This window comes from Macrosteles quadrilineatus, unplaced genomic scaffold, assembly GCF_028750875.1.
Source record: "Macrosteles quadrilineatus isolate MER2022 unplaced genomic scaffold, UCM_ALF_1.0 Scaffold_2__2_contigs__length_208266976, whole genome shotgun sequence".
In the NCBI taxonomy this organism is placed as follows: Eukaryota; Metazoa; Arthropoda; class Insecta; order Hemiptera; family Cicadellidae; genus Macrosteles; species Macrosteles quadrilineatus.
The window spans coordinates 195,510,771-195,535,250 of NW_026542595.1; the positions used below are offsets into that span (position 1 = coordinate 195,510,771).

The following is a 24,480-nucleotide window of genomic DNA, read 5'->3' on the forward strand; positions in this document are numbered from 1 at the left end:
CCGTACGGTGTCCGAACCGGCCGTTTTGGTGATCGCTGGAGTTATCCCAGTCAAACTCTTGGCAGCGGAGAGGAAGGCAATCTACCAGAGACAAGGCTACATCGGAAAGGACGCTGCAAGAACAGAAGAGCGCTCCCGCACTTTTCAGATGTGGCAAGAAAGCTGGGAAAGGGAGACTCGAGGACGTTGGACTGCCAGACTCATCAGGCAGGTCCAACCGTGGGTAGAACGGCGGCACGGTGAGGTTGACTATTACCTCACGCAGTTCTTGTCAGGTCACGGCTATTTTCAGTCGTACCTGCACTTGATGGCCAAAACGAATTCACCTGACTGCATTTACTGCCCATGCATTCCCGACGACGCGGAACACACTTTTTTCCGCTGTCCACAATGGGATATGCTTCGCCAGGAGGCCATTCAACATCTTGGGGTGCTGTCGATTGAATCGATCTGTGAGACCTTGCTGAAGGGTGAGGACAACTGGGACTGCTGGTCGCACTTTGTCCGGAATGTCCTTCAAGCTAAAAAGAATGATCTAGATCGGAACATAGTCTAGATTTGATAAGAAATAAACGGCTAGACACGGCGTAAGCCCCTCGGGCGTAGGCAAACTCGGCCTAGTTCTGATGAAGTGCGACAAGTGTTCCCAGGCTAGTGTCCGAAGAGTAGAGGAGGTTTTTAGTGGGTAGTCTCTGGGCCTTAAGCCCGTTGGAGTCCCACACTACAGGCTAGCAACCTGTGTGCATAAATGCATTTTCCCACCTCTCCCTAAAAAAAAAAAAAAAAAAAAAAAACTACTACGGAGGGCGAGGTGCGCGGGCCCATATCAAACAATGTATTTGTGTTATATAGAGGTACCGTGACCGACCTCTACCTCTACTACAATGCGGATACCCTCAGGCAGCACTAAGAGTAGCACCCGCCTACCGAACAGTGTCCAACTGGTCCAAACCCGCCGTCCTGGTGGTTGCTGGAGTCATCCCCGTAAAACTTTTGGCGGTGCAGAGAAAGGCAATTAATCAGCGGGGAGGACCAGGCACGAACAGAGGAACGCACCCGCACCTACCAGCTGTGACAGGAGAGCTGGGAACAGGAGATACGGGGACGCTGGACAAGTCCAACCTTGGGTTAACCGGCACGCGGCGGTGCGGGGAGGTGGATTTCTACCTCACCCAATGTTTGACGGGTCACGGATTTTTCCACTCGTACCTGTTCAGGATGGGCGAAGCAATGTCCCCCGATTGCATATACTGCCCAGGCATCCCCGATGACGTAGACCATACCTTTTACCACTGCCAGCGTTGGGAAAGGCCCCGCCTAGAGGTTCAACAGTTAATTAGTATGACTGCTTTCGGTGGACACGGTCATACCGATGATGATGGAGGGTGAGGACGATTGGACCTGTGTGTCACATTACATCCAGTGTATTCTCCGTGCCAATAAGCTTGACCTTGACCGGGATACGGTGTATGTCATAAAGAATCTAAATGCCAGAAACGGTGAGAGCCCTGAGGGCTTAGGTCACATGTTGGCCTGACTTGAAGTAATGTAACAAACAATTCCAGGTCTGTGTCCAACAGAAGGGGGGTTTTTTAGTGAGTAGTCTGATAAATTCAGGAGTCTCACACTACAGGGTGCGTAACAGCATTTACCCACCTCTCCCTAAAAAAACTCAGTTTAATGCAAATACGTAACAGATTTTCATTAAAATAAGCTATAAAATATAATTGATATTTGCCCGTATAATTAGAATGGTATGTGTGTGTAACTTTTTTTAAAGCAAACTTTAAGACCCACATTATTCCCTTAAGTGTTCTTGCCCCGTTTTAAGCACGGGCAGAAAAACTATAGGCCTATAAAGAAAAACTATAAGTTATTTTAGCATTGAGTTAAAATGAGACTAAACAACCAATGCATTTCGCCACCTTGTGTGGCGTATTCAGTGGTATTTTGTTAATTCATTCTCTTATCAGTAACACTATAGTCTATATTTACAAAAATAATTTTACACACACGCGGTTACTAACTAGTATTGTGGTCGGGTCCATCGGGCAACGCAACGTAAATAGATGGGCATAAATAAGGGGAAGAACATCATTGGTAAACAACGCATCTCTGAGCAATTTCCAGTTACGATTCAGGTGTGGAGCTAGACGTTGCACTGTACTTGTACAATCCAACTTCTCAAGTGTTATATTGATTTCCAAGGACATAAACCTGAGCTAAGTCGTTCCCTGGCGACAATGAGGCACATGTGCTGCTACTTCCCCCATATTGCGGGGGCGTAGCTTACCCTGAATTTATTGTCATCGTTATTTAAACCATAAATTGATGATGTGTGCATTTTCTTATGTCCATGTGCTTAAAATGGTATACTTCTTATGTAAATAAGCTGTGAGTAAAATACAGCGATTTATTTAAATAGTTTACTAGTTAAGTTTGACAGATCTTCCTGTGTAGGCTAGACATGGTTCAATATCGTAAATTCACTAATTCCAAGTAAAGAGTAAAAAAACAAAATTCGAACCTGTGTTTTTTTAAGACCTACTACGGCAGCTGTAAACCAAATAGTAGGACAATCCAACTAAAATAAAAACAATGGAATCAGCATTCTGACTCATACCTTCTCACATTAGCCTGTCAACAACCCTTATCATGGGTAAGCGGTGGGAGTAGCTCTATGATGTTTTATGGGGAAGCTTACAAGAGCTGCATTTACTTTTGAACCGTAATTTTCACAGCAATTGGGGTAAGCGGTGGGAATAACTATGTCGTGTGATGGGGAAACTCACAAAACCTGCATTTATTTTTAAAACCACAATTTTCACAGCAACGGGGTTTGTGCCGTTTTGTTTAGAGTATAAAGGACTATAATATTAAATATTGTCATCAAAATCAGTCCGGTAGCTTTTTAAAAAAAAATTTCCGTTATTTTATGGGCTTTAATGGGAAAATCACAAAAGCTGCATTATCATTTGAACCGCAATCTTTGCAGCAATGGTTGTACCGTTTTGTTTAGAGTTGAAAGGGCAATAACGTACTGAATTTTAATCAAAATTGCTGGAGCTGTGTTTTATTTTAATTCCGACTACATTTTTACTTTTTTGTTGTGGAAAAATTACAGCTAAAATCAACTTTAAAAATATGAAACACGAGATACCGTGGTTACTGAGTACCAATACACAAAATTTCATCAAAATGCACAGAGGGAAAACACAAAAACCAAAATTGTTTCATTATTGCAACAAGTTATAACTCTGATTTATTTATAACTTACTATATTCAAGTTTTAACTTCCAACTTCCACATGTTATGGTCATGTTCATTACGAGTGATGTACCTCATTACTGTTTGTACAGTAGGTGTAAGGAACGAACCAGCGACACAATATGCAGAGAGGAACTTCAATCTTGAATAATGACCTTGTTAAAGAATTACGCTTGCTTTGGTAAACGAAGTCGTAGGGAAAGAAACGGGGCCATTGTTGTATGTATTGCGTGTTTCTCATTAGTTCAGCGGGAGCAAATGAGTGTACTGTCTTTGAAATATAATATAAAGGGCAAACGAATGACGAAATGTAATTTTTTTTTAATTAAGTGATTTTACTTTCTCCCCCTATACCATAGTATATGGAGAAAGTATTGTTTTCGTCAACATTTTAGAGTTTGAGTTTTGAGTGGATATATCCGTTTTGGGTCCCCCCGGACCCAAAAATGTGGTTTTCGAAGTGATGTCTGTGTGTGTGTCTGTGTGTCTGGATGTGTACAGAGCTAGGGACTACACCTGTGGTCCGATTTCGATGAAATTTGGTATGTAGGTTCTAATCCATGTTATCTCCAGAATTTTTTTTTTAATTTTTTTGAAATTTTGATTTTTAATGGGGATTTTCCCATAAAACTCCATAAAATAACGGAAAAATAGGATTTTCCCAAAAATGGCCCGAACGATTTTGATAAACATTTAGTATGTTATACTCCTTTATATTCTGAACAAAATGGTATAGATCCCATTTCTGTAAAAATTACGGTTCAAAAGTTATTGTAAATTATGTTATTTTCCCATAAAAACCCCATAAAATAACGGAAAAATCGGATTTCCCCAAAAATGGCCCGAACAATTTTGATAAAAATTTAGTATGTTATAGTCCTTTAAATTCTGAACAAAATTGTACAAATCCCATTTCCGTATATTTACTCTAACTGCTTACACATGATAAAGGTTGTTGATAAACTTATGGGAGAAAGTATGTGTCAGAATGCTGATACCGTTTATTAGTTAACTTCACTGACACGTATTTGATTTTAAATAAAATATATTTTTACATTTCTGGATTATTTTAACATATAAACTATTATCTATCACAAAAAACAAAATAACCAGTGTCAAAGTTCAAAGTGTTTTATTTTTAATTTACATATAATCAACATGATACGTATACTTGACTTAAAACTAGAGACTACACAAATACTGAGGTCTATGTAGGTTACATTGGCTTTATTGTTGTTATAGCTAACCAAAACATTGGGTGTTATTAATTATTTCGAGTATTTTTTCTTAGTTTTACTATTTTGTTCCGGCTATACAGGTACTTATTTGAATAATCATAAAAAAAATAGTTTTTGTATTTTTGTCTTGTTTATTGTGAAATAAAAATGTTTTTCATTTATGCTGAATAAAGTTAATTTACACTGACAACTTTCATACTCGGTTTAATGACATTTTCGACCCCTTGCCATAACCATTGTTTAATTTACACGGTTTGAAGTTATAAACTATTGGTTATAACTTGGGTTTTTAATACAGTATTATTTTTCTTAGTTTCTGAGTTTCGCTTTCTTTATTACAATAAAAAAATAAATGCCTACAAATTCAATTAACGCATAAAGCTCTACATAGTTTTCTAAGAAGCCTCTCCGTTTAATCATGCCACTATAGTCTGTATACTCCCCATATAGCTACTCATGGAAAGTGCGTGTGTCTACCTCATTGTACTCTTTGTTGAGCCTTTTTGTTCAGTTTCCCTTTGTTCGTTGTTTACAGTAAGTCTTAACTCGTAACTATCACTAAAGAGCCATGGTTTGGTAGTGCTTTAGTAATCAAATTTACTATTAGAACTTTTGTCAACTGATATTTTGAACATACAAATTTGATCGAAATTGAATGTGTATCGGGTTTTCTTTAACCGATTTGGCCAATTGATCGTAGTGAAAGTTGTTGAAATAGTTCTTAATGTTTGAAAGGGGTTTTCTTCATTTCTTATCTTAAGTTCTCATAGACATCTCTTCACCAAGCTTTCAATGTTCTGAACGGGAGGATTAGGAAAATATTTATTCTTGTGCATGGCCATTTTAAGAAAAATTACAATTGTTTTAGACTTGCAATAGCGATGATATTTTCTACACAGCAATTAAAGAAGTAAAATGAGTTCGATTTGAAACTTTTCCAACCTCCAATTATTGACGTTAAACTTAATTCTACAGGTAAAATTGTATCAGTGGTGATAGGCCTGCTATAACTATCGATAGTAAATTTCTGAAGAAACTTTAAAAAGCTAGCCTTTTCTATTCTTTGATTATACCTCGTTGCGATAGATTCAATGCTAAAAATATACAGTACAATCATAGACACATGTGTAGTAAAATCTTTTAGCCAGATTTCTTTGACATTTATTTAAACTCAAATCGGTTTCAAACTTAGCTAAATATTATTACACATTACATTTCAGGATAGTGGTGATGTTTTGAATTTAAGGGTACGAATTCATAACTTATATTATAGACTAACCAACACAAGTAAACTTACAATCCCATTATACATTTTGAAACTCGTTTTACGGTCTAGTTCATGTAGGTGACACTGGTGGCTAGTGTCGACGAAATTGTGTTTCTATTATTTTAGAGTTGATTTAATCATTTGTGCTTTACTCTTTTGTTAGATAGCTAGAGGATGAGTTATTGTTTATGATTATATCGTTTTATTTGGTCAAACGGGGTTTTAAATGACTGAAATAACAAGAAACAAATTATAAACAATACACGATATCTACAGTGCACCGGACAGAACTAACGGTAAAATTGGCTTTAGCTGTTCCATAAAGATGGGAAATCTACAAAGGGAGTATGTTTTATCTATGATTATATACTAGCTTGGCTTTTAATTTAGTTTTACTTTATATATGTTCATCAGTGTAGGGCACAACGCGTATAATATCACTTGGACATAGTTTGTTGGGTTAATTGAACCGTTATCCTTTGATGGCACCTAGAAACTAATTTCTCCCTGTCCAGGTCCCAACACTGTTCAATATTGCAGCACTACACAATCTTCTCTACGTTCATAACTACTTTTGGGACCTATCAAGTTCTGGCTCGATTATTTCTCTAGGGAGCAAAAGTTTCATATTTCTATCACACTCAACCTGTATCTATTGAGTTTTAAAGTTACCCAGTAAATTGTCAATATTTATGCGACATTCGGAGCAAAATAATTAATTTAGAATGTGTTTCTATCCGATTAAGTTGCAGTTTGTGATTTTTCTTGGGAATAATGGGACGGGTGGCGTCGTCCTGTAATCCAGCTACTAGGAGGTCACGAATTGTGGATATTTATAGGCATGCACTGTGGATGCGATACTCCCTGGTGTGGATTAACGTCCGCACGGGTGAATACTACGATTATCCGCAGTACTATCCTGATAATCAGACCAATTCGTATATACCAAGGAAAAAAGTGGTTCGGATTCCACTATAAACTGTAGGTCCCTTAGTCGCCATTAGCTGTATGGGCTATTAATTAACAGCTGTGTCTAAGGAATATGTCGGCCTTAGTCACTAACAAGACTACAAGATCGCGCCACTCATCCTACACTCATCTCCATTCATACTTGGCTTAAAATACCTACTTTGTATGGTCGCCATTTCAAAGAAAAGTATTAAAGTATTAAAGTATTAAGTAGCGAGCTGGTCTAACGGTTAGAACGCCAATGGCTATTAGAAATGTCAAAAACCTCCACTAAGCCTTAGGTTTGTGAATTTGTTGAGTAATAATTAAGGGACTAAACATGGAATGAAGCATGCAATTGAAGCTAAACAAGACCTCAAAAAAAAATCTACAATATTTCATATTTAAGGACCACCCTGCATTTATTTGACGAGTCCTGCTGTTTGACCCGTTTATGATGGTTATCAATGTTACTTCGTAATGAAACCACAGTTCATTTAGATTACTTTTAATTTGTTGTTAAATAGCATCTACTTAAAAAAATACATATAAAACGAATGCGTTTAAAACTCTGAGGAACAAATTACAGTTGTTATTCCTAAAGATGTTTATGAGCAAGGAGTCCAGCAAGGATCCAAAATGAACTTAGATTTCAAATTATTCTTTCCATTTGTAGTTTATGAAATAGGCATTAGTTCGATTTAAACAGCACTATGAACTAAATAATCTATGAAAATTGCTTGAGTTATAAGCTACATTCAAACTTTGCACGGTATTATTTTTAAATTTTGATGTAGGTTAATCCAATTCTTGCTTAGTATTCATTGTAGTTTAAAACAACTATTTTGAAAGCTGTGGTAATTCAGAATAACTCAAACAATTGTCTTTCTAAAAGTAATTATTTGTCAAAGAAATTGTGAAATAATTAGTTGGAAAATGTTTACATAACACATCTTACCTTCAATTCCAATTACAGAATAAACTTGTTCATTAGAAAGACGTATTTTATCAAATATTAATTCGTGCAAATTTATATCGCCATTTGAGTTGTAAACTTTCAACTGTACTATACGCCAAGATTCATTGATATTGATTCAAGATTGATTTTCTTATCGCAGAAGTGAAGAGTGTTTTATTCAATTGCAAAACTCCGATGTTTTATCTCTTCTTAGCAACTGAGAATTAGTTTTCGAAAAGTACAGCTGTCCGATCAGCAATGATTTATGGAGGGGTTGAGAAAAGTTTATTAATTTCTCTACAGCGCGCCTCGAACTGACAGCGCCCGGGTAGTATTGGATGACCTCTCTCCTCACTCATGGAGTTGTACCAATCCCCTACCTTTTTATTTTAAAATCCGCACACAAAAGAAAATGTTCGGCTCTCCTTTATCTGTCAAGCCAACTTATACACTTTCAAACAAAAATTCCACAATTTGATAAGACCCCTTGTTATGTGTTACATTTAATTAAAGTTGTAGTTAAAAGGAAAAGCAAATAGGAAAAAGTATGATAAAATCAGTATTTCTCCGGTAGTTTTTGATTTAATGAATTGTATCTGTTTTTACTGGTTCCTTTTAATTTTGTTTTTGATTTGCGAAGGGTTATTTTGTTTCTTATAAACATTTCTTTCGGAATCAAAAAGCGATTAAAAATAATCTCTATTCCCAAAAAAATACAATGGAAAACCCACACTTACACATCCAGTGAAACAATGTAAATTAACATTGCACAAAATCAAATAAAATCTTACATGAAAACACACCTGGAAATAAGTGACGGATAATTCTAGGTTTTTCAGAAAGCAATGTTTAATATAAAACATTTGGGAAATAAGCATATAAGGGTTAAAGACTTCACGTAAGCCCAATCGCTATCAGTGACTTACTTAATGTATGTGTTGGAACAAAATAATATAGAAATGTTAATGGGAAAACTTAAAACAATAGCATGTCTCCTTAGGGTATGTTGTACAAGCTTGTCTTTTTAATCTCTAGTTCAATGGTTAAACCCTTAAAAAGGTCATTAATAGCTCCTTGGCCTTCGAAACTGGTATTATATGTTCTTGACCATCGGGCCTTTAATAAAAGGCTCTGGCTAAAGAAACAAAAGATTTTACTTAGGAATAAAGCTATACACAGGTCTTTTAATTCCATTTCACACTTAGTCTGATTAATTAGTATTCAGCTTAAAACAGCTTCTGTAGGCGATGACGTGAAAAAGATATCCACAGTCAAAGGGGCAATCTAAGTGCTATTATAAATGCATTTTGTGACACTAAAATTAGATCTTTTACTCCCTAATAAGTACGTCCATCAGATTTGTTGGTCAGGCGCTTAGCAATCAAAATTAAACACACAATTACGGCATTTATAGCCTCCAGATTTAAAATAAATATTGTACGAAACATTCTCCAAACACAGCCTTAGGATGGCACCACTTGGTAATGACACACACTTTGATGAGTGTAAACATTGTATTTTTACCATTTCTGTATACATTTTTTTTTCAATCAGATAACTAACAATCAAATATTACTAAAATGATATCATTAACAACAAATATTTTTAAGAGATCTATTATAGAAAACCAACCGACAGAAGGTGTTTTCCATGATATGCGTTTTTGCACAGCTTTTTATGTTGAAGAGTTTGAATGAATGTGTGGTCAAAAGTGTTTCCATATTTAGAGTGGAGGATTGTGGGTAGCACTGGACTCAAGCCTCAATTAGTTTCAGTCCACCATGAAAATGTAATGGTTTAATTAACCGTCACTGCAGTTGTGCCGGTTATGCTCGGGCTACCTGTCCAGTCTTTGGTTTGTTGGTACATGTACTGTATCTGCAAGATTAAGTGAAAATGTTTCGTTTTTAATTGAATGTGCCTTTGATTTATATTATTAGTTGACATTGGTGTGTTTTACCTCATCATCAAGCACTTACTAAGAATAAAATAAGTTGTAATAAAAAAGAGAATATACTAGCTCGAGTTTACTTTAAGTTAATTTAATTTTCGATATCTATTTATTTTATAAATATAATCTATGTATTTCCGGATTGATTTGATTTGATGTCAACCTAGGTCTCTGACTCCAAGCTTTTACAAAGCAGAGGAACTGCTGTAGGAATTTGTTTTTTGCCATTAAATGTACAAAATTATAACATATTGTTGTTTTATGTTTGAAAACATACAAATAATAAATTGTATTATTTTTATGTTTTCAAACGTTTAAGATAGCAATTTAAATAGCAAATTCGAAATACCAAAATTAAATATTTTCGAAACTTAGTTAATTTATTATACTTTATTTCGGAGATTCCATTAATTTTTACGTAATGGGGGTTTAACGCTTACAGCAACTGTTTTTCAAGAGGAAGGAGCAAATAACTTTGTTTGTATAACAAATGTTCATCGTTGAGTATTCAGCTATTCACAACCAATATATTTACGTATTATACGGTATAATGAGACATAAAATTGGAATAATTAAGAGTACTATATTTAAATAATATTGTTCCCCTTATAAGAATATTTTCCAGGTATTATAGACTCATCAATATTGCTACAGGTAAAACTCTATTGTAACTAATTCAAGGATCAGCTATACAACGCAAGTATGTTTAAAAATATTATTTTGTAACGTACGTATTGTACGTTTAATGTTTTGACTCGAATACCACTAAGGCTTCAACTCTATTGAGCAGGCATTAACATGACAGGTTTGAGCATTGTAAAGAAGGTATTCAATAGAACAATGGAAATAACAACAAAGCGTTCAAAACAAGCATACGTGTTGCTTAATACCTTGTGAGGATGCGATCATAGACATGTGTTTTGTACGTAAGGCCATACAAATAAAATAACGTTTTACAGTGACCAAGCTACTTCTTAACTGTTGTATTTTCGTCAATTATAATTATACACACCATTTATGGTAACAAATTATTTTAAACATTCATAACAAAAATTTTTTTTTATTTATATATTCATAGTCTATTAATATGTGCATTGCAAAAGAAAAATAAATACTTCGACTTATAATCAAAGTATGGGGTTAATATTGGACGATGATGTAATCATGACGTCATTGACTAGTGGAGGCATTCTCAGCTGACTGAGGTTCGTTCTCCACTGTCATTACCGCAGTTTCACCGATTGTTCCCGCCAATATCCTCTCCGTTCCCTCCACATTCTGGTCGGTTAACCCACGCCAGGTTGGTGAACTGTTAAACGACCATTGCTAGCGCGATCATCATAACAGCCCTCTTTGTAAGGGACGAAAACAATACGGAATAAACAAAAACTTGACAATAACTTATGAAAATGTTTTAACTCATTACAGTAGAAATTGTATTTTTATTGTCATTGCAGATTTCAAACATTTTTTGGAGGAGGGACGGTCCCTTGTCTTGAATTAGCAATACGAATAATTGAATTTCAATCGTAGAAGGTACGGGATAAACTACTAATAGATAAAAAAATGTAGTAAAATTGGTAGCCTTGGTACCTTTTTGATCATAGTCACGCTTATTGATTGCATACGATAAAAGAGTGTTGTGGATAAGAACGAGAAGAATTATTTATTGATTGGACTAAAGGACTCAGTAACACAAACATTCAAATTATTTCTCAATAAGTTTTAAGTGGACTCGCTCATAATAACGACAGGTTAGGCTAAATGCATGATTTTAAGCCGCAACTCAAAACAAATATATCCATCCTGTTAAGTACCACCAAACTGTAGAGCTTTTTCCAAATTACACCCTTCAATCAGTGTGCTACAAACCATGTGTATTTTCAAGCAACATACATACTTTAATTTGAAATGGCGACAATACAAATGTAGGTATTTTAAGCCTAGCATAAATGGAGATGAGTTTAGGATGAGTGGCGCGATCTTGTAGTCTTGTTAGTGACTAAGGCCGACAAGTTCCTTAATTTGTCTACGCGTAGACACAGCTGTTAATAATTAATAGCCCATACAGTGAATGGCAACTATGGGACCTGCAGTTTATAGTGAAATCCGAACCACATTTTTGACTTGTTATTAACGAATTGGTCTGCGGATAGTCGTTTTACTCACAAGTGTGGACGTTAATCCACAGTGCATGCCTATAAATATCCACAATTCGTGACCTCTTAGTAGCTGGATTACAGGGCGACGTTACCGTTCCAGTTAAATTATTTTATTATTAATTAATCACAATCCAGCACCGGACTAAGCCCATATCAATTTATTTGATCAAAGGAAATACAAATTCTGATTTCCACACAATAGAAATGTCTAAACCCATTATACGTTATTAAGTTACACTAGAAGCAAAGCAGTTACTGACAATAACACAGCCTGACTAGATCTATATGTATGCGATTTTTGTAATAAAGTACACTAAATGAACAAAAGTCAAGACTTTTTCGGATACAAACCGTATATTCAATTTATAAACATACATGGGTTTAAAATCAGAAATCATCGAGGTTGATGACGTTGTAGATCACAAATTCTATTCGACGTATCCAAGCATCTCTGCCACATATCCAGGCCAAACCACGCATGGCCAAGGTCAACAAGATGGGTATCTTGAAAGCATTCAATGTGAGAGGACTCACCATGAAGCAGAATACTTTTCCTATGGTTGTCTCATACATAATAGACAATTCTTCAAAAATCACCTCAAACGGCCAAAAGGTAGGATCGCGATCTTGATAACACTAATAACCCAAATTAAATGCTTCCAACTTTTTCTATGATTTTTAAAACACTAGTAATTAGTTACTTGGGAAACCTGTGAGATTTTGCACGAAAATAAGATGCTAAATTCTTCTATAAATAGATCCTCCCAGTTTGTAAAGTAAGCGATAAAAGTTAAGTAGTACAAACATTAAGATAAAATTCACTGCTTACGAATTTTCTTTCAAAATAACATTTGTTTTATGGGTTTTATATTCGCAGGGTTTGAAAGTTCTAGAAAAAACCTTTTTAAATGGTTTTCTGCATATTATATTTTTAACATATGCAGAGTATTAACGAATAATGAATCAATGGCTGACATGGTGTCCTTGCCTAAGTTCAACACCAAATTCGGTATAATTTCTCCTTTGCATAGCGCCCGAAAAATCTAATTGCCTTTCATGCAAATAAAATAGAAAAAATATCTGGCCCCCTAAAATTACTCTAAATATCAAACCATTCAAGGGAAATCAACCAAGTTTTTAGGCTTGATAATTGATGAACATCTAATAACTCAGGTGTCTTCTTTTTGAGATCAATGTTCTATCTTTGCGAGAAAAAAGGTGTTGAAAGTATTTTACCTCTCACTTTTAGAATAATGTCTTGGTAAGCATTACAAGATTGTGATGATTAGTATTGATAAGAACATAGTTAGTTGTACCCTGTGTGTCCATGAAAGTTGTGACGTCTTTAAAATTAGTTAAAACTTGGTCAATAACTTGACTGGCGTAGAACCTACGACATTCGAGTTTTTTTATTTATTTACCTGTACATTTTTTGACATCCCATTTAAATTCACTTATATCGCAGCTCGAGTCAACGCACAGACCTAGCCTATGTAAACGTTTTACTAGTATATAGCAGCTATTTTACAGTTTTGTTCACATTATTTTTACTGTATACAAATTTGTTTATCTAGATGGTAATGTTTGCTGTATTATATATAAATAAAAAGTACAATTAACAATAAACATTGACTATTAGCTATCATCAACTACGATGATTTTGATAAAAAAATCTAGTAAAAAATTTTTACATGGGGATGGAATGTCTAGTTGCATTAATAGTCAAAGCTATAACTAAATAAATGGGAAATGCAAATTATTTTACATAATTAATTTCATTTCACTCCCAACCAAACTACAAGTCATTCAATCCAAAGTTTTAATTAGTTAACAACTTGTACAGGAGTCTATGTTGAAAGCCCTACTGCATACATTACTCTCTTTGCTGCACCTATTGATCTAGCCTAGCTTTGTTGTGCAGTAATCACTGGACTCTGTGTGTTCGTAAACTATCACTTTGGTTGATTAGAAATAGCTAGACGCGCTTACAAAAGTGTAAAAGTATGTTAGAGTTAAACAGTACTCCTAGTGGAAATGTTTGAAAAGGCATAAAATAATCTCAGAGGTCTCTCAGACTATTATAGCTTAGTTGGTCCAATTAAAAACTGAAATCGTATTTAAAGAAATATTTCTGAACAATTTGATGGATTCAGGACCTAGGTTATTGTCATTGGGCTGCAAAATAACCATGTTTTCTAACAAAAGGCCAACATTATATCGTAAGAAGATTGTGATGGATCCAAAAAAGCAAAAGTAATCGAAAAACACAAAAGTCACCTAATTCTCATGTCCACCCTGTAAAGTCTTCTCTTTTCTCATAAGCAATGTAGGAGTAAAGCAAAACTTATGTATAAAAGTAGTTTAAAAGGTTGGTACCAACCCTCTGTTCTTTGAACCCCCGTCTTCAATGACACACCCCTTAGACCAAGTGCGGATTTTCGACCGGAGGGATGAGTCAGGGTGAGCTAAGTCGTATTTATTTTATTGTTTTCTGCGGCAGACGTGGCTAATGCTGAGAGATTTACGATAGCTTTTATCGAGGCAATGATTGGGTCATCCTTCCAGGGGGAGGGGAGAGGGGTGTATAGGCCCTTCTGTGTCGACGCTCCAAACGACCAACAATGGACCAACGTATATTTGTATGTTACTTGATTGAGGTGCAAAGGTAATTTTATACAATTTTCTAAAACAAGAAAGAAATAATGGTGAAACTATTTTGGTAACCTCAATAAACAAAATTGAAGCTAACAGAACTGAAATAAATAAATACAAACCAATTATTTCCAGCTAACTCTAAAATAGATAAACTTACACGGATATAACAATAAAAAGTAAAGACATACTACTAGACTTAAAGCTGAAAATAAAAATATAAGTCATCTATAAACAAAGAACGAGCAAATTCAAAATACTTAAAGACATTTTAAAATCTTTACATATTTTTCCATCAGTTAAAACATTTTACCTTTGGATTACATTGATGAAAAAGACGATACTAAAGATCGTACGATACCAATCCGGGATAGTTAATCGTTATAAACATAGTAAAATATCTATAGAACAAGGAACATTTTAAAAGTTGTTGGTGATTTTCTATGAGACAAATATCATATAATAACAATCATAATATAACAATCATCATCAAATAAATAAAATGTACATGGGTGAAATATTTTAAAGTGATAAAACTGTTCGATTGTACTCCAGAAATATGTAAACATTGATCACTTTTACCGCACTCACTTTACTTTTGCCGCTCTCATTTTGTGCCGCACTCCAGTATTCCAACAGAACAACACAAAAATGTGTGCTTCTAAGCACGTAATACGTGTCCGCTTGAAAATAAGTTGGCCAAACTACGACTACGATTAGCTGGTGCAGCGTTTCCAATTTCGTTCAATGCTTGGATTTAACCTAACCTAAAAACGTGTTGTATAGTGTTTGAAAGACAATTACTTATATACTTAAATGTGACTGTAGGAAAAGTATAATGTGTGCGAGTGCAAATTATACAAAATATTACTTCGCACACTTGTTACACAAAATAAATACTATTTCCTATATTCCGAGAAAAGATTGCTCCACAAAAAGATGACTTATTAAAAAAATATCTACACAGAATTTTGTTTTTAAAGAATGTTAGTTACTATTCAATCGCAAATACTTTTTTAATTTGATTTTATTCTGCCACACCATGTTAAACACTGCTTTTGAATATTTGAGAGACTGAATCTGTCCAATAATTTTAAATAATCCTTTGGTATGGAATTTCAGATTGGAAAGTGAAGGTCACGTTGTTTCAGTCCTTCATGAAAGTGTAATGTTTTAATTAACAGAACTCTCCACACATGCATGGTTTGCAGACATTGAACAACGTTTACCCTCGTAATAAAGCTATAAATATAAATAAATAAAATAGGTCTAATAAATATTGAATAAAGTATTATAGTATAAAAAATAATTGAATTTACAGTAGTAGTTATAATTTATTTAAAAAATATATAAATCAATTTTTATGTAAGAACTACTACGGTCATAGATATATACCCTGTTATATGTTTATGAGGCTTAATTAATGAAAAAAGTTTTAATGTATTCTTATGTCCGGTTTAAGTACAGTAGAGTGCAGGTTGAATTATAACTAAATAATTCAAATTTGTTAACCAACTAAAATATACTGAAATATTTGTAGTACCTATAAATATTACAGTAAAATTTAACAATCTATTATTACTGATTCTTGCCCTCTAGCTAATATAAGAGGTGAGTTCAGATTGTAATATCCACTTTAAACCAGTGGATTAACATGTAGACGTCATCAGCTCACTTAAAACGTCATAAACATGAAATCCACTTCAAAAGAGGCTTCATAGATTACATTACAGTGGGTAGTCTACTAATTTGCATTATTCAAACTAGCTGTTACCCACGGGCTTCACCCCGTTTGACCTCATGACTATTAATAAAACTATTGACTGTTTAAGTTAAGCTGAAATAAACAAAATAGAATATAGAAATACGAACAAACAATTAAACCTGATTTGAATAAAGTATAGTAGTAGGCAAATGGAAATTCGCTTGGTCTTCATGTTTGCTGTTGTGGGGGTATAGGGCCTCCAGTATAATATACAGGAGTGTGCCATAAGGTACGAAATTGGGTTTTCTGATTGATACATATAAAAACATACAATTTTACGCAGTCGGTTTCAATGGTCATTCGAACAATTAATAAAACTGACAACCGAGATTTTCAATCGCGGTAATATTTTCAGTGATATAAATTACCTGAGAGACTCAGGTAATACTAATTTACCACATACTATTTTATTTTGACTCAAACTTAAAAACGTTCATCTTTCAACAAGTTTCTAATTGAACTTAAATTTATGATGAACATTAGTAAGACAATTAATTTATTCCGTCACAAACAACTCTATTTAAAATACTAGTCATCTCAAAGAAGACACTTAACACATAAGCAGGTATGTGTAAAAAATCAAATGTATTCTTTTAACATTCAGATGTATCAAACAAAAGAGACACCATTTGCCACCATGATGCGACACCATTTGAAATAACACAGGTGTATGAGACAATTCATGGTTAATTGTCAGTTTTTTTACAGCACGTTCTCTTTATCTTGTTACTTGGTTATTATACATTTATCAGTATAGCGTTCCAATAGCGATCGGTAGTTTTAATTCTATGTCTCTCACAAAAGTAAATTCAGTGTGTGCGTTGATTACGTTTGTATTTTTAGTTGATTTTGCTTTTGTTGAAGGATGTGATCCTGGTAAAAACATTTTAATTTAAGTTAAAATTTACAAACATAATCAGACAAATATTTCAAGTAATCATACTATTATGTATATACTAAAGACATAGTATGTGCATAGTTTTACAGCTGGCTTTTATAATTTGTTTCAATATTTTGGTTTGGAAAATGAAGTCTTTGCGTATAAAAAAACATGTGACAGGATATGCGCTAGCTTTGAATTTAGATTTTTTCTTTTGGTTATTATCTATGGGTGAAATACTAAGTAATGGCTTGGCGTGTGCAATGATCAAAACAAAAGGTTGTCAATCATTTTAGAATCGCACGCCTGCGATTTATTGAATCAACTAATGAGTTATATCATTGACTATTGTATACTTAATACTTCCCATCTATATGGACCAGCTGTAGAAAATTTTTAAAAGAACGTAGTTGTGTGAGCCAGTCACAGAATGCACTAGTATCTAAAATTATATTTTATACCTCATTTTGTTTTGGTAGCCAGGTTGATGGGTCATAACAGTTGCTATAACTCATCATAAGTTATTCCCTAGGTTTAATTGGTAAAAAAGTTTGTGTATTTGGCGGAACTTAGTAATTTAGATAAGCGCAATCTGTAAAATACTTTTCAATGAAATGGCGACCATACAAAGTAGGTATTTTGCATTGGTTATCATAGGTTCTGGCGCACCGTGTAGTTACGTTGCACGTAGGCCGTAACTAAATGGCGCTACCAGCGGTGTGCGCCAGAACCTATGGTAACCGCAGCACAGCTGACGGTCTATATTTAATTATATTTGTCTATGGTAGTACTCACTCGTGCGGACGTTAATCCACACCAGGGAGTATCACATCCACAGTGCATGACTATAAATATCCACAATTCGTAACCTACAAGTAGCTGGATTACAGGACAACGCCACCCGTCCCAGTTTAAATCAACTAAAACGTGTGTTTAGTGTTTATATAAAAAAACCTGGCTACACATTACCTGGTTAAAGAATTACCTTTAACCATGGGGATGGAATGTCTAGTTTTATTAATAGTCAAAGGTAATATAGAGTACGCAAATGTGTTAACTTGTGCAAACTTGTACACAGTAAAGTGTAGGAAATTTTTTAAATGTGTTGTATTTATGTTTCCAATTACAAATTAGAATTCAATATCGTGCTCTAATTTATTAATACCTTTGAAAATATTGGACACGAATCAGTAGCGACGCGGGGTGTGAAACAATGGCAGATAACTCTGGGTTCGAGACCTGATTCTATCACTTAAGTTTGTAAACACGGTCATTCCATGTTTTTTTTTTTTTGTGTTTACTGAACCAACTCACTTCTTGCTTTGCAAAATACTTTTACCTGCACCTGAGGTGCTTGATCCATGTTGCTGGATCAATCTTGAATTGGTTGAAAGAGACCACCAACCTCTGAAAAGTAAATTTATCCTTGGTATTTCTACGTTTTTTTAATGCAAAACTTCACTTGGCTGTAAGTTTTTTTGCATGACAGACCTACCACCCTGAGGATGTGTAAGGGCACGATTTTACGTTCGTCATCTTAATTGTTACTTTTTATTTTAGCTTTAAGATAACGCAGGTAAATTTGTAACCACTATTGTGCCAAAACTATATAGCTGCATGTAATGAAAATGTGCATAATTTAACAGGATTTTATTATATTTTCAACAAGAGTAGTATTTTCATGCAATTTGAAAATATACTATTATATGACGGTAAATAACTAATGGATGTTGTCTTGTAACCTTTTATATCTTCAACAGTTGCACTTGCACACAAATGGGCTCCCAAAATTTATCTCAACTCCAAAGAGGAATATTGGCCCGGAGATGTTGAAGTATTTTTAGAGCATGTCCAGGTTAAGGGTAAAGATTGCCCGAAGACTTCAGAAATTCCTACAGGGCCTGATTCTCAGAAGTGCTTCCTCACAACTAACGGCGATCCCAGTAAGTTATTTTTGATATATTATAATTTTCATCAAATTGTTATGCCTCAATGTATTGTTAATTGTAGTTTTTTTTAATTTTCTAACTATTTTTTTTTTGTGTAAGCTCATTGCATTTTCACTTTTGTGTAAAGAGTCCAAAGAGTCCACACTTATCCACACTGCTACCCAGCTTCTCATTACTTAATTTTATTTAAATTTTATCAAGAGTCAAAAAGAGAGATTGTTTATTAATTTCAGATGATCTAATCAAGGAAGAAGACTCCTACCTTCTTGGGGTAAAGCCAGGGTCTCATAAATGGCAGTTGGACCCTGTTCCTGCTTACGTGAACGTCAAGCCATGTGGGAATGGTCGTATGATTATCTCCTACTGGATCTTCTTCCCCTTCAACAAAGGAAAGCAAATGTGCAAGCTTGAAGACGGGTGTGGAACCGTCCAGACTGTGGTTGGCAACCACGTAGGGGACTTTGAACATCTCAGTTTAGAAATGCAGGTTGGTTGAAAACTCGGAAATTAGGGAATTATGAAACACATGGCTTTTACAGGATAACAAGTGCGAATTTAGGGTGGTTTGAGGCTCAAGTTTGGAGTTGAATTAGGAATTGTCTTTGGTCGTATATGTCTCTTATGGTAAAAATCATGCCTATTAACTATAAGGCTTTCATCAGTTTATGGTGGTGACGCCGTGGGTTCTACTTAGGCTACTAAAATGTTATCAGTTTAGCGCATTCACGTCGCATCTTTAATTGTACTTGACATGATCCACGCAAAGGCCTAAGACACACTTGGACAGGCAAATTCAAAGTTCCAAAAAGTCACAAGCCGTAAAAATATTTATTATAATTGTTACCGTGTTATGTAATTCAAAGGAGGGAGTCCTTATGACGGAATGTCTCCCCTATGACCTTCTATTACCTAAGATAACCTCATTGATATCTAGACAAGTTGCTCTACAGAACAATATTCAAACCACTGGGACGAAATGATATCGCATATTTAAAAGGAATTGAAGTGAATATACAGTTTTTAAGCCCAGGTTCCTAGGTTGAGAGTCCAATGTTCTAACACACCCATTGATTATTAGCGCTTCCAGTTCAACATTGAAATCATAAGAGATCATTTCTAATACTCAAGTGTAATGCACTTTATGTGTATCATGATTTTTTTATTGTTATTTTACTTAGCTTTCAACAAAATAGTTTTCCAGGGAGAACTGCCTGTGTCACTTTTCCTGGCGGTCCATGACGGAGGAATTTTTTATGACTACGATAAAGGAAGTAACACCTTCACCCTGTCTTCCCAACTCAAGAATGGCATCCTTAAGGTTCCAGACCCTCCCCAGACTATCCAGCTTGTGGGCACTCATCCTGTCCTCTATTGCGCCTTGGGATCTCATGCGGTCTGGAGTGCTCCAGGTTAGATATTTTTGTAGGCTCAAATATATGTTCACTTATATTTATGTAAGGTGCGGTAAAGTAAAGAAAAATATCGGATGATTTTTCTTTGAAATCACTGAATATAGCTTTGAAATTTCTCTACTTTAGGTTGGTAGTTTATATGAGAAACGTTATGTGTTCTTATTTTTATTGGTGGTTTGAAGAGCATAATTATGAATCATGTATATCATATCTTCAACCAAGTAAGTTAAATAGCATTTCACTTACTTTTTATATCTTGTATATATTACAATACTGAGCAAAGACAGAGAACTTGTCCAAAAAAAAAAAAAAATGGAGTATTTAAATCGGTGACAAGGAAGCATAACAATTTGGCAAACCTATGCAGAAAACATAAGTTGCAATGAGTTGCATGGTTGCAATGAGAAAACTTACAATGTTTACATTTGCTTTGACATACTGTACCAATGTAGTCTAAACAATCAGAACTGTCAAATCTCTTTAATTTTCAATGCTACACAGCTGGCTTAAGCATATAAAATATAATACTCAGTAAAATCATGAAGTAGTTTTTATCTTTGACTATTGATTAAGGAAATAAGCAAGTTTATATATAGATTTTTGTATTAATCTAGGCTCTGTCTTCGGGTTTTCCAAATTAACATTACGTGAAATATTGGGAGAAATTGGTACAAATAGTAGGACAATTTTGAGATCACCTAATTAAAATAACTTTGACAATTGTTGTGTTAAGATTGAAATAACTTAACATGAGTTGGGACTAAGCCGTAAAACATAGGTATTTTTTCTTCTAAATAAAAGAACGTAATGGACTCTTTTTTTTAAAGTTTTTGGTGATATTGTTTTCACCATTCGCTTTACTATACTATTTCGTAATTATGATTAATTTTTAACTACCTATGCTATAAACGCTGATGGTCTTCACTCAGAGATATCTGCTATATAATCCTCTAAATGAGTTTGGATTCCTCAACTAATAGGATGGAGTCTAAAAAGCACAAGTATAACTGCAATAAGGACGCTACACTTATATACCAACCCTGTACAAAGGACGGGTACTCTACTATTTATTAATAAAACATCAATTTTGTAGGAACATTCTCGTTCAGCCGCGTAGAGTTGGACCAGTTAGTGGACGAGACAGATCAAGGGCGAGAATGGAACACATGGGAAGCTCTCAAGGTACTATCACTTACCACATGGATTAAATATTAGCCTACAATTCTATTGCAATAATAATTCTGTATCCAAATTTGAGATATTACGTTGATAAGGCGCATCAGTGTCTAAATCCTCCTTCTTAAACTAATGATGGATTATAGTTAGGATTTCTCTAATTTAGATTAAGTAGGGGTTTCCAATTTTTCAAAATACATAAAAGCGTAGGGATTCCTTTTCGTTTGGAATCTCTGCTTGAGCCACAATCAAGTGCATCGTCAAGACTACTGATAAAATTTAAGATTGTAAAGAATGGTACTGTTTTACATCCTGAGTTTGGTTGGAAGATTTACCCCACGAATTATGTGTAAAACTTGTTTTACTATACGTCCCTATTGTTAATTGTTATAATAGTACTTTACGCAACGATCGCGTAAGGATAGTATTACTGTTAATACTGTTAAGACTGTTCTATGAAATGGCGACCATACAAAGTAGGTATTTTAAGCCAAGTATGAATGGAGATGAGTGTCGGATGAGTAGCGCGATCTTGTAGTCTTGTTAGTGACTAAGGCCGACATTCCTTAGACACAGCTGTTAATTAATAGCCAATACAGCTAATGGCAACTAAGGGACCTACAGTTTATAGTGGAATCCGAACCACTTACAACACGAGTAGAAAATCTAAAGTACGAGTCTTGGTGAGTGCTTTTAAATCATCTACTTGTTTTAGATTAGGTCAACTACTTGAGATGCGTACACTACTTTACCTACGACCGTTTATGAAATATAACAAAATACTACTCAAAGCTTCCAAGAAAGGTATTTCGTTTATAACCTCTCATTGCCACTGACTGCTCCAACCACTCACTAATTGTTTAATTGAATTAGTCTTAACAGCTGATAAGTTGACGTTTGAAGTGTTACAATTTTACTTCATTCTTGAACCTTATTGTTCCAAACTTGTACTGTAAAGAGTGTAAAGTTACAAAACAATACTGTAAGGTGAATATTTTCAATTCTAAGAACTGAATTGAAAAGCGAGTTTAACTAAATAACTAGGTAAATGTTTTTTTAAGTTCTGCCGCAAGTTCTCCTAAAAAACGTAGAAACTTGTGATACTATCAAGGCCACTGAAGACCAGTGGTCCAATTGTATACTTAACTTGTTCTGCATCTTCTGTACCTATGCAGTATTCTCGTTTGTTGTTATCGTTGTTGTTTGTACTTAACTCGTACTGTATCTTCTGTTGTTATGCAGTATCCTGTTATGTTTTCAGGTGTTCTACTCCAAGGAAACGACCCCAGCCTGGTGGTATTATGAGGGCCGATGGGGCAACCAAGCTTCCCAGTGCATACTTAGGTTGTACTGCCTTTTCTCTGCTGGGCCTAGAGGCCTTTCGACTAGGTCTGAGGAATACACATGTTAGAACACAACGTTGATTAAATAAAATATACAACTATAGATGTTTTTATTCCGCTTAAGAGTCTCACCGAAAACAAACATCACATTTCAGAATGGCCGGTATGTTTAACTGACTGATTTCTATTTTACATAGTGATGCGATCACTTTCATTGAATTTTTCCGCACTCCTTTGTTTAGATACCGAGTTCCCATCAGTAGCCTACCTTTACCAATCATCTCTACGTGCATTAGCCTTCCTAGTTTGCCACCTTTAAAACATTTTACAACTTAGATTTATCTAGAAAAATAGCATGACGTAGTTCCTAGCAAATTCCCGACTTCCGGTTGGACCCCTCTAGTTCCGGCCAGACTCCATCCCCATTAGGGTGATAAGTGAAAGTGTTTTTATTGTTTGGTTAGTAGGGGTAAGATTTATTGCGTCTTTCAGCAATCCTGTGCAAGATTAGGGAAGGTCACGTGATTTTATTGACTCAGTCTCTATCTCTGTAGTATTTAAACATCTAATGAGAGTTCACCTTGGGTTCACATTTCAATGTGTAACATTAGTAAGATATTTTACATGCCTATATCAATTTGTTATTTTGGTTTCTAGCTGTTTTTAAACATTTTCCTAATTACTTGGACATGAATTTGCTTATCTTACCAAATGCATTTATTTGGATAATAGTGTTGTTTTGTGTTTGTCTATATTCTTTTTACATTGGACTTTCGACGCCATATAGATCCCAGGACTTCCTGTAGAACAGAAGATGTATAGATATAATCATCGCACTTAAAAATCCCACAATACAAAACAGGTTGGTTGCCTTAACAAAACAAACTCTCACCTCCACCCTTTTACTGCCAAGACTTGACAGTTATTAAGAAACAAACCCCAGCGAGGGATGGTCTCGTGTCCGTCTGTAGGGCTTGATTAGTTTGATTGATTCTCCCTATATTCCACCCCACCCCTCGATAAAGTTTGTCCCTTCATGTGTTTCGACACTTCCTGCCACACGGACTCATCACTTACCCTAACCACACTCCCTCCCCGTCACTCTATCACACTCGTGCTTTACACTTCTGTCCATCCGGAAATGCATCAGGACAGTTGGCTAGAGTTTAAAATTTCACAAATACTGTAAGAGACTAAAGCTATAAACAGTCTTCTAGTTGTAGTCTGGAATTGAAAGCAAAATGGAATTCAAACCTGCTAAGCTTGACACATTCTTATTTTTGTGCGCAGTCAATTAAATGAAATCCTAATCATTAAGGACAGCTGGGTCTAGTTTCAAAAACATCGAAACCAACAGAATTTTATCAGGATTAAATCGGCAACGTTTACCAGGAAATATGTTTTCTGAACAAGCTGTAGAGTAAGATAAAGTTCAAGAAACATTCACTTACAAACACTCCGCAGATTCCATCGTAGATTGACACGTGTAGCATTCCCTGCTAAGTTATGTAA

General features: G+C 34.9%; 1 protein-coding gene across 1 annotated transcript; it reads left to right on the forward strand.

Moving 5' to 3' along the window:
• Positions 1–16,956: 16,956 nt before the first annotated feature.
• Positions 16,957–23,061, forward strand: LOC128987390 (uncharacterized). The gene is made up of 6 exons (XM_054408218.1): positions 16,957–17,084; positions 18,849–19,031; positions 19,271–19,524; positions 20,239–20,446; positions 21,543–21,631; positions 22,887–23,061. Exons 1-6 carry the CDS (start codon positions 16,997–16,999, stop codon positions 23,034–23,036), a joined length of 972 nt encoding a protein of 323 aa, XP_054264193.1. The 5' UTR covers positions 16,957–16,996; the 3' UTR covers positions 23,037–23,061.
• The last annotated feature ends 1,419 nt before the right edge of the window (positions 23,062–24,480 follow it).